Here is a 12,258-nt window from a genome sequence, read left to right as displayed (position 1 = left end):
TATTTTCAACATGAATGTGTTTTATTTTATGAAAGGCTTTTCCAAATAAGCAATTGAAAGAAATGCAAGCATAGGTTAAAAATACATACTTAGACATAGCTGCGTGCGTTTCTATTGGCTGTTGTAATAATTTGCAACGTGGAAGGCCTTGATGGGCACCACAATACATAAAATACAGTTCTAAACTGTATACTATGTCTATATAAAAAAATAGAGACTTTATTTACAATGCATACAAATGAAAATTAGGAAAAAAAATTTACTTAGGGCTTTTTAGGGGGATTTGAAAAAATAATTGGGGGCAAAATTGGGCATGGGTTGGCAACACTGTTGTCTAGTCTAGTCAGTTGCATCTTGCGCATCTAAAACGCACCACGTGTCTTAACCGTCGCAATTATGAATCACGGCAATTTGTCAACGTATGTGCGAAACCGTATAATTTCTTTAAGAGAAGAAGGATATAATATTAGTCAAATCTCGGAAGAATTACAAATTACGGTAAGTGAATATTTTTTTATTTATACAACTAACTACGCTGTGCAAAGATAAATAAAAAGTATTTATAGTATTATTAGGTTATTAAGATTTAGTTTTTTTTATTCATATATCCTGCTGTTTTAAGTTAAAAATTGGTTTTCAGTATACATGTGATCGATTACCTCACAATACTTCAACTACTTAATTATTAAAATTTTAAATAATATTATTCGTTGACTTATAGAGTAGAATTGTGTTATTTACATATACGCTTTATCACCTTGTAGCAGAAAACATTTTAGCTGTTTACATGGAGTGTTTAAACATGTAGTAGATATTAGTTCAATACGCAAAGGAGGGTTGCAAGCAACATATTTTGATCATTACATTTCTTTTTTTTAGAGAAATTCAGCACGCCGCTGGATTAAACGCTACGACGGAGAAGCAAGTTTAGAAAATCAACCCCGTCCCCAACCGCAACGCATTATTGCTGGCCAGCGTTTGGACCAACTGATCACCACCTATGAAGAGCATCCATTTACGCCTATTCGGCACTTTGCGGCGGCATTTGATTGTTCTCCGCAAACCGTGCGAAACGCTCTTCATAGGGTCGGCATCCACCACCGAAAGCCGGCAAAAAAAATTGTTTTGACAGATGTTCAAAAAGCAGCGCGCCTCAATTTCGCTCGAGATATGAGGGATTTTGATTTTTCACATGCCATATTTTCCGACGAGAAGTCTTTTAAGTCGAGCCAGGTGGGTCGCAAGAATTTATGGCGTGTGGATAATACACGATACGACCCGCGGAATGTGGTCCCATGTTTAGAGTCAGGAAGAGTTGTAGTTAACATGTGGGCGTGGATGAGTGCAGCTGGGCCGGGAGAGCTCGTATATTTACCCGAGAGGGCCAATGGCGCGAGTTATCTGGAGGTTCTGCAGGACACAATGGTGCCGTCAGTGAGGACAGTGTATCCGGAAGAAGACGTGCCTGAAGTAATATTCATACACGACAACTGCCCTATACACAAATGTCGCCTGGTGCAAAATTGGCTTCAACAGAAACCCAGTGGCATTAAAGCAATACCATGGCCCTCGCGCTCTCCGGATCTCAATCCCATTGAAAATCTTTGGTCCGTAATGGTCCAACGCTGGGATACGAGATCCGAAAGGACCAAAAACGCACTCGTCGCACATGTTAACGAGGTGTGGGACTCGTTGCGCGGATCAAATTTGTGCGAAAACCTTGTAGCCTCGATGCGGAGGAGATTGGATGCAGTCATAGACGCTGACGGGGCACTAACAAAATATTAACCGTGCTTTGCACAAAGCATTGAGGTAACTTTGTTTAAACAACGGTTAATATCAACGGTTAGTGGTTCATCGGTGTTTTACGCTATAGTCTTAAGTCACCTATGTTATTTACGTGTCAATATATTTATTTACGTTCATGCTAAAAATATTTGTTTAAAATGTCAGTTTTGTGTTATTGAGTATTAATTTGTTTTTTTTTTCTTGACGAACTTGAGACATGTGTTTGTTACCGACTGTCTTTCATGTGACCGTGTGTTGACTTTCATGTGTTGTTTACACTACGATTCATAAGAAAATTTGTGCAGTGGTTCATAGGTGTTAGTAATCTTGGCTGTAAGTATAAGTAATGTAGGGTTTAAGATCACTTAATTAATAACGTGTCAAGAAATTTAATTATGTGTATTTTTATATATAATTAGCATAAGTAGTATTATTAGATTAATTAGGTTAACTAGAATATATATTAGCTCAGGGTAAAATTTGGTTATATTTTGTTTCGAGTTGATGTTAATAGTGAGTGTGATAGTAACTTTAGTATAGTAACATAACTTAGTATAAGGGTATATAACTAAGTATAAGGCGAAAACAAGATACACTAGCTGATTCAATCTTACAAATTTTACAATATAATATTTTACGCCATTTATTCATTTTTTTATTCGACCCGATAATGCTCGATAGCAACGCAAAGGGCCCACATTGTATAGTGATTACGGTGTATCTGGGTTCTTTTTGCCGCCTTGCCCCGACTCGTAACCCATATTTTACTTGTTTAACCACATTTTAAGTTCGACACGCTGTAACAATCGGTATGATCAACACGTGCAATATGTTCACTTGGATTACTTGGATAGTTATAGATACAGTGATAATATGTGCTAGTGTGTGTTCTTCTTCAAATATTGTTGATTTATATTAATTTACTTTCTCTCATTTAATTTGGTGAAATTAATTAAATTAAATGTCATGTAAAATAAAAACAATATATATATAACTAAATAAGCCTACCCATTTCCTAATAAATAAAATCTTACATTTAAGACTTATATCTATAACCTATTTACTAATCGACTGAAGTACTGACATGTACTGAAGTAGGTCCATTTCCGCCACCGAGGGAAGACGATATTTTCATTGATATAGTAAATCTGAACCGTATTTCTGCATGGAATAGAGTCTACATAGCTCGCACATTTGCACGAGATGAACCACTCTATGCAGCAATACGGTTGCAAAATGCCCCAATTGGTCAAGATTGATGCTAGTAGTATTCGCTCATTTTGGAGTTTTAGCGAAGGAAATGGTGGTGACACAAATAACGTAACGTTTACATTTATTAAGTCATCTACGGCCTGTTTATATTTAAGTAGGTATATTATTTAAGTTGTTTTTGTTAAGTATTATTGTTAATATTAGTCTAGTTTATATTATTCTTGTATATAATAAATGTATAAAAATAAATACTTTGTATTTTTTTTGTTGGACCAAATTACGTAAGAAAGTAACTCATTTATTTGATAATAAGTGTTATAAAATAAATATTAAAACTAAAACTAACTACAATTATAATAACTAAAGCTAAAAATTCAAAATACCTAACAAAAATTTGTGCCCTTGGTAGGGTGCCCATCACGCAGGCAGCGTTCCCGCGCTGGATTGCTATGATTTTACCATTTTTTGCTAGAACTAAATATTGATTATTTGATCAGCAAAGTAAAAAACGATATAAGACTTGCATCGTATAAAATTTCAGTAATCGAACTATTTGAGTACTTATGAACAGACGGGGTATAGTTAAAAAAATAGTCGCGGCTAATACTCGCGGCATTTTAGTTTGGTGTGAATCTATTGTCTCATATTTTTCTTTGACAGCATGCCGGCACTATAACTTGCCTAACATAGCAAACACCTGCAGAACAATTACGCCGTGCACCAATTACTGCTTGCCTGATGAATGCAGCCCGGACCTAATATTCGAAACCTAAGCAATAAACTAACCCAAATGGCAGTTTAATGCGTTCCAGATGCGTCTCTTTTTCTTAATAGTACGCAACAAAGTATTGCTGCGTAAATGCGAGCGCTTAGTTTTTTCTTTTGTCTCTCCTGAGTCCTTACTCCTTATCCTTAAACCTTGTCGGCTAGCTTTGAGATAGCTAATAACGTGAAATTTATCACAATACAATAGAATAAAAATAGTTTGCCGGGAGTAAAATAAAAATAGTCCATATAAAATGATTCAAATTTATTAATAACTTAAACATATACCTATCATGCAATACAGTAAATTAAAATAAATTAACCTATAAGTAAAATTAAGGTGTCGGCATGGTCGCTGTGACAACTGAAAATAAAAATTAATCGTTTAATGAAGATGATGGTGTGAACGTAGTAATAGGGTCCCGTTTTCACCCTTTGGCTACACAGGCTACACTACACGGTACACGGTAGCACGGCATTGAGGATCGGCCATAGATAAGTTTTCGAACGTAAAAAACTCAACACGGACCCCACCAGAATTATGCGGTTCTCATAAGATATTACATATTTGATATGAGAAACCACATATGTTTATCTTACCCTGTGTTCACATTCCTTCTTGACCATCTCTGTATGCTGGTTTGTATACAGGCTGGCTAAAAAATAAGTGCATTCCCGTTGCCAGGGAGGTTTTGGGATTATACTGAGCATCTTTTACTATGGGACCAACCCCGAAATCGCGAAAAAAATTTGACTGTTCCATACATTTTGGCTGGTCCATTTTTTATGGGAGGTATATATAATTTATAATATTATAATTTATAATATAATAATTTATCATATTTATATTTGATATGTTGCATCTTGAATAAATATCTGGGCATGCCATTTTCATATTTATATATGCCATACGGGGACCAACATATTTTGAGCTTTCTGTTCCAACAGTTGGTATACTAGTCTAGGGCTCAAAAATATTATGGTTCTCGCATAGACTGTTCAAACAAAGGGCTGTTTGTTCTTTGAACGAACCTAATATTTATATATGTATCAATATTCAACACTGGCTTACTATAATCTAATACTTAGTATAAGCCCATTGTTGTAGACTCTCAAAACGCAAAGGCAGTTGCTTGAGGACTTTGAGAGAGACAGGCAAGGCAGTGAGATGCTGTAAAGAGTAGGTAAATGTAACATTAGTAAATTAGGATAGTGACTTTCTAGTTTCAAAATGGTGATATTTATGGACGTAGAACGTGTTTTAGATAGGTATGATTATATTTTTATGTTAGATATTGGACTTATTTGGCCGTGGGACCTTACACATTTTGTTTTGAGGCGAGAGTGTTATTGTGGATTAGAAATCGAGCGACAAGGACAATTGGATCATTTTATTGTTGACATTAGTTTTGGAGTTAATGTTTTAATTTTAGTTGACCAACCGTACTTTTGGTGTAGTGTGTGTCGAAGGTGCATATACGACCACCATTTACCGGAGGAGTGCGAAGTGTGTGAAGAAAAAAGTAAGGGCTAAACTGCGTTTACCGGGTGCGTATATATATATTTAAATGTATGTATTTATTTATTGGACCAATAAACTATCCTACCTATTTCCTAATAAATAAAATCTTGCGTGTTCAGATCACGTCGGGGTCACCAATGTGGCAGTCGGGGTTTGGTAATGTGTTGGGATTGTTAGAAATAAAAGTCCATACGCGGTAACAATAATTAATCTATATTAAAAACTAAAAACTAAACTTACACAAATAACACAAACAAATTACACTTACACAAGTCGCATTTAACACTTATATCTAAAACCATAAGCCATTATAACAGATTGCCTACTGAACTAAAAATCATTACGGATCACTCGGTGTTTCATAGGGAATTGAAAATATTTTTATTGAGAGGTTGCTTTTACAAAGTGGATGAAATTTTTGATAATATTTAAGATTTAGGCTTATTATATTATGATTACACTAAGTTTTTAATAATTATAATTTTTTGAATAAATGTATGACTATAAGGTTATACTCATACATTTATTAAAAAAATATAATAATAAGTAGGCTTATTTACTAATTTAATACGTGATGGCCGCGGCTTCACGGCGGCGGCTGTCTGCAATAACAAAATATATAGGTTAACATTGATGCTATAGTAGTATTCGCTCATTTTGTAGTTTTAGCGAAGGAAGTGGTTATTTACGTTGCCAAATTTAAAGCATAGACCTTCACTCACTTTCGTTCGCTTCGGTCCAATTTTTTTGTCGAGATAGTTTTAGGAAATTATTTAAAATGGCGGAGTTGACACAAATGACGTAGGTGCCATTGGCATCTATTCTAAGACGCATAGAACCATTGCGGCTCGTTACAAAAACGATCGTGAATATCAACATACCCTAGTAGGGTTTTCTGCAAAGCATGCACCCTGGCGCCGCGCAGGGTAATGCTGCGGTCGGCGGCCGGGTGCGTCGGTCTTGACGCCCCGGAATAGCAACCGGCCGCGACCTGGTCCGCCCCGAGCCCGGCCTTGAGGGTCGAATACGGCGCGCAACCCCAACCGGGGTCGGTGGCGGGGTCGGCGGTATTGAAGCCGCCGAGGGTTCCATCTGAGGCCCTCTAACAAAAAGCGAAACAAAATGAAAATTTCAACGATAATGTCACGCAAGGGGAAACTAAGACTTAGTACTGAACGTTCTTACCTAAGGCAAAGGCGCAGGGGCATGCCGCACCCCCAGCATGTTTCAGCTGCCGGCGACGACGCCGGCTGCTCTGCTGCTTGTGCCTCTGCGCCCTCCGCCTCGTCCTCCGCACCCTCTCGCTGTCTTCGTGTCCTGAAGCTTCAAGCAAACATATCCCATTATGAATTTGTAAATTTACATAACTCGAATATGTATTATATAGTTACAGAACTTACCTAAGGCATTGAAAAATGTCTCTCAAAAAATCCATTATTTTATTTAGTTATATATGTTCGGTTCGGGCCTCGTCACTGAACTGAACAAGAGCATCGTAGAGATCGAGCTTACAGTTTACCAATTATCATTTTGTTTATTATATCATATTTCTCAAAGAGTTGTTTTGGGAACTCTCAACACCGCCGAATAACGAAATAGGAAACCCTTTAAGGTCCGCCACACCGCCATCTTAATACTTACAACAACATAAGGGTCAGCATAAATTATAATCAAACTAGCAGTTTCCCGCGACTCGTCTGCGTGGAATAACCCTTTAAAAGCTTCCAACTTTTCTGGGATAAAAACTATGCTATGTCCATTCCCGGGACTCCAACTATATACGAAATTTCAACTTAATCGGTTTAGCTAGCGCTAACGAGTGCGGCCGAGTCAAACAGACATTCAGTAAACAGAGTTATTACGTAACTTACTAATAAAACTTAAGCCTAAATAATGGGTTAAAGGCGCGGGCGCTGTATCCTAGAACTCATTATGGCTTGTTTAAAAAAAGCTTCCAAGTATGGTCGAACAATTATTTAACGGCCACCAGATGTGTATCTTTCTATCATAGAATGACTTTTACCTGACCCATAATTATTATTTGCAAACAGTTATTTTAGTCATGGTTATTTTTTTTACCAAGACACAAACAGATATGCTCTTCTTAATTATGCTATATTTTAAAGAAATAGTTATAATTATACGATTATTATATTTACCCATGATTATTTTAGTACAAAGTTCATTTTTTATTTTATTTTAAATGTTTATCAAGTCTGTTCTTAAAACTGTTCACAGAGGGAGCACTTATAACTGTCTTTATTACCTTAAACGTTAAACTTATTTATTACCGATCCTCAATACCGTGTAGCATTCATATACACTTTTTTTTAACATCATTTTCACAAGTAATTTTCCACCCATTGGAACCATATTAGCGGATTATCACAAACAAGAAGCATTTACTATTACAGTAATAATAAAATAACTAGGCAACATTAGAAAACAAATTGACTTAACTACAATAGGTAAGTAACTAATTATTTAAAACAAACCTCGTGTGCTCTTCCGATGCGTTATCTCCTTCCTGCTAGAGTCCTTCAGTCCACTTTCGCAAACAAAAAAAGGTCCTCGCGCCGTGATCATAATATTTTTTATAGCCATTGCTTCGTGTTTCAGAGTCATCTACAATAAATAAGTGATAAATATTAAGTAGTCTTTATAGTTAACATTATCGACTACCATCAGCATCACGTGTCGAATAATTTACTTACCATGAAATATCACAAATTCACAAGACAGCGGAGTATTAGTAATAGGGTCCCGTTTTTACCCTTTGGGTACGGAACCCTAAAAACGTGATTTTTTTGCCGTTTTTTGCGTAATGTTATGGAACCCATCGTCGGTTTTTATTGTAGTTTCGATGTTATTACTCACATATAAATGTAAAAGAAAATTGACATCTTTTACACGACTGCCCGAAAAAGGAGAAAATTGTAATCATGGCATGTCATACTAACATATAACATAAGTCAGAGTCCCTAGACTACAAGAAAAAATAGCTATTACAGAAAAGCGCGTTATTGTTATGCAAAAGAGAATTGTGGTAAACATTTCACTCTTATGTTGCAGAGGGAATTGATTTGTTAGCTGTTATCGACTGAACTTGAGAGTGCCAGAACTAAAGTGGCTAAAACTTAAATTTATTAACACTTCGAACAATCCAAAATATTTTAACATCGTCTCGACGTCATTTGGTCTTGTGAGATCTTACGTGAAACAGGAGACTTGTGTTTGTGTTCTAAAATGGAAAGAAAGTAAGTACTCATGGAATAATATTGTATTTAAAAATAAAGTTAAATCACCAATTTTGGATATTGATACCCTAGTGCCCATATGACTGTGCGGAAGTTCCGAAAAAAGTTAAGATTTCAGTGAAATGGTGATTACACTATAGTATGCTCACTGGTGCAAAGATATTTATTTTTCTACAAAATAAGTCACAATTGACCACTAGGGTATCGATATACGTAGTATTAATACCTTATCATTTGCACATATTAGGATTTAGACATAGTGATTTAGTTCTAATTAATGACGTGATATTGGAAGATCAAAATTAAGATAACAACTAACTGCCACTGTCAAATCTGTTCTAATTTTATTCTAGATCGGTTATATTTTTGGTCTCTATTTCTGAGCGCTCCCCAGCGCTTACACATTTCTGTTTGGCGTAATGGTTGACTGGGAGAGAATACGTTAAGGCATGCCTTTTGAACTCTTTTTGTGTGCATTGTGCAATAAAGTTTAAAATAAGTAATAAACTGTTTATTCTGTTTGCAGCGGAATTAATACGCCACCACCGTCATCGCCGGACGGTGTAACACCACCGCCGACACCGGAGGCGTCGACTTCGTCGGCGAGCGAACTGGACTCGCCGCCGAGGTCACCTACACTGCCGCCAACACCACCACCTGACCTTGTGGCGGCTGTTATATGGTGGCCACCGGCTCCTCTGCAGGAGCGGAGGCACAGCGCTCCTTTTTAATTTACTATGGGACCACAATTAAATAATAAAACAGTTCTATAGTAGTATTATTTCTAATTCTTTGTTGAACTTGTTCCTCCATTGTTGTTGCTCCATTATTTTTTTTTGAAATTTTCAACCTAACCAGTCAGTAAGATAAAAAGGTGGCTCGACAAAAGGCAAATACACACCAGAGTTCTTTAGATTTAAATTTACAACGTTTGTTGTATGGGAGCCCCACTTAAATATTTATTTTATTCTGTTTTTAGGATTTGTTGTTATAGCGGCAACAGAAATACATCATCTGTGAAAATTACAACTGTCTAGCTATCACGGTTCATGAGATACAGCCTGGTGATAGACGGACAGACAGACGGACGGACAGCGGAGTCTTAGTAATAGGATCCCGTTTTTTATTACTGTTTGGGTAAGGAACCCTAACAATTGAATTTTTAATGAAATGTTTTATTTCATGTTTTATAGATGTTTGTAAAATTTGGTAAGTAATTACCTACAATTATCATGAGTGCTATAGAGAACTTGAAACGTCGAAATTGAATATTCCAATAATATTCAAATATGTAATACGGATAGTAATCCGTGACACAATCTATTTATTTATTTAATTTTATATTGAGGTATGGTGGCATATTAAAATGATGTAACAATCCTTTCCAGGGCCACCGTAAGATATCATGATATAAAGAAAAATAAAACCCATCGCGGCTCAAAGGATCGAAAGCCAGATGGGTAAAGCCGTCGAGATTGTTAATTTTTGTCTGAACCAAATCTTCCAGTTCGTTTTCATCGAATATGTAAGCACTACTGGCGTTGTTGTTAGTTGATTCTATAAAGCAATGCTTGTTTCCCCATTTCGCAAACTTAATAAAAGTTGGTGTTTCTATAACATTTTTGCATTTTCATCAAACCCTCCTAATTTTGGTTAAAAATGCCGTGGCCGTATTCTCCGAGTGCTTTTAAACTATCAATTATTTTCATATTTAAACATTTACAAAAATACGTTTAAAACGTTTGAAAGATTAGACACACTATCATTTTATTCAATTTGTAATACGCATTTGTAATACGTATTAATATATTTATAACATTTTGCTGTTATTCTTATTGGACCACTGTTTACATTCTGACAGAAAATCACAAAAAACTTCAAAAGAAATTCTAGTGGTCCGCCCCCAAATTTCATTGGTGGACAAAAGCTGACGAGCCTCGGGCAGATGTTCCCGCTTCAAACAAAATGCGCCTTTAAGGTGGTCGACTCTGGCTTTGGCCGATAGTACCTATACTTACGTACGTACGTATTTTCTGAATGGTACCGGAAAGCGCTCATATCCTAGTTCCACGTAGGAATCCGCCTAATTGCAAGAACTAGCAAGCCCTAACCACTCATTAATCTTCATAAGACGAACTAGAAACAAATACTAGGCATTAACCAGTCAGACCGGTGTCACTTGCGCCCTGGGCCTTTCCCACAAATACCGTAATCCCCTTAACACATGACAAATATATGGGAGGATTTGGGTCAACCTTAATACCGTGGGATTGAAACTAGGATCACATAAACTACGTGTCATTTTAAGTTTGTAAAGACACGACGTAAACTGATCTTATTTCAATCCCTAGCAACAGCATAGGTCGTCGAAACCGGTTTTTTTACTTTCAGTACTTAAAGGCGTGAAAATTCGGGAAAACCAAGTTTCATGGCAATAGAATATTGCTAAAACTATTAACTAGATCGATAAGCCTACGTAGTCACTAAAAGCCGCGTTTATAAGCTCTAAATTTTCGAACGGGTGCAATGGTTCGTTGGAAATACTGAATCGATTGAAACCATAAACATATGTTTTCCGTACTCATACGAGTCCTAAGCAACTGAATTGTCTCAGTATCTGCACGCCGCATCTGACAGTACAGATCTAGTTGCATTGGTCGTTATGCATCAATTATTATCTTTACGTTGGATATCGACGGATAGATCAGAGCAGGCCCGTTTCCGGGGCGGGCTAGTAACAGCACCCTGCAAAGACAGGTATTTGCCGTGCCGTATATGACTGTCCATATTTGCTATATTGAATATTGAAATGCGATCGCGCCGCCGTGATAAGGCTATCGATTTGTAGAGCCAAGGGAAATATATTGAGGTTTAACTTTGTTTTGACTTTTATTGCTTATAGTAAGTAGTAATAGAAAATATATGAACGTCTGATTCCATCCGGACATTATGTTTTCTGAGACAAATAATTAAAAGTTAAAAATAACATAAAGTTTTTTATATATGTCCCATAATATTTAGTTAGTTTGCTGTTATTTATTTATGGATTCCATTCTTCAGTTAAATGTTAAATTCAAAAAAGAACCGTTCAAGAGGTTTAGGCAGCGGAACAAAAAACTAAAAACAGTTCAAGTTGGTCTACAAGAAGTTACAAATTAAAAAAAACTTACTAGTTGCCTCAGTCACTATATAGTCACTTTTATTAACTAGTTACTAAAATGATTAAATCTGCATACGCTAAACGTCACCAACACTTGCATCCTTCGCTTCTCAGGCTTAACAAGCTTAGCATTCTCGACAACCTCAAACTAGAAGATTATCTTCATCTAAGCAGTTATACCTGTGTTAGGAGTGATAAGACCTTAATATTGTAAGATGGATCGTGTGCTTTCATATCAAGTTAGTGCAAAGACGTGCGAGATGTCATGGGGGTCCAGGGTATCTTCCACTTGAGTTAAGAGATATTTCGCATGATATTGATATTGATTCTCTCGCTCACGCTTACGCAGCATAAGTGAGAGTAAGAAAGACGAACTAACTATGGGAAGTACCCCGATCCGATTAAGTAAGCGATTCCTCGGACCAGCCAGTATAAGTGCGATCTTAGATTGCTCATAGTCGACAGATCAAAGTTACGCTGGCGTTCGACTAAGCTCAGTAATATCATATGATATGACCAGTTACAGAGAAGATGCCCACCGCCGTGTGCGTCGC

General features: G+C 36.6%; 3 protein-coding genes across 3 annotated transcripts in view; 2 read left to right on the top strand and 1 right to left on the bottom strand.

Annotated features, from left to right (window-relative positions):
* The window catches only part of LOC134749439 (DNA-directed RNA polymerases I, II, and III subunit RPABC1), a 215,448-nt gene that overhangs the window by 183,755 nt on the left and 19,435 nt on the right, over positions 1-12,258 (top strand). The gene's annotated exons all lie outside the window — the stretch shown is intronic.
* The window catches only part of LOC134749445 (uncharacterized), a 104,932-nt gene that overhangs the window by 73,272 nt on the left and 19,402 nt on the right, over positions 1-12,258 (top strand). The gene's annotated exons all lie outside the window — the stretch shown is intronic.
* On the bottom strand, positions 5,480-10,559 carry LOC134749496 (uncharacterized). Its single transcript, XM_063684436.1, has 4 exons — positions 7,783-10,559; positions 6,473-6,610; positions 6,169-6,389; positions 5,480-5,889 (listed from the first exon to the last, which is right to left on the bottom strand). The coding sequence occupies exons 1-4, from the start codon at positions 7,910-7,912 to the stop codon at positions 5,803-5,805; spliced, it is 576 nt and encodes a 191-aa protein (XP_063540506.1). The 5' UTR covers positions 7,913-10,559; the 3' UTR covers positions 5,480-5,802.

This window comes from Cydia strobilella, chromosome 18, assembly GCF_947568885.1.
Source record: "Cydia strobilella chromosome 18, ilCydStro3.1, whole genome shotgun sequence".
Lineage (NCBI taxonomy): Eukaryota > Metazoa > Arthropoda > Insecta > Lepidoptera > Tortricidae > Cydia > Cydia strobilella.
The sequence above is the reverse complement of the archived record's forward strand: the minus strand, read 5'-3'. Positions and strand labels throughout refer to the sequence as shown.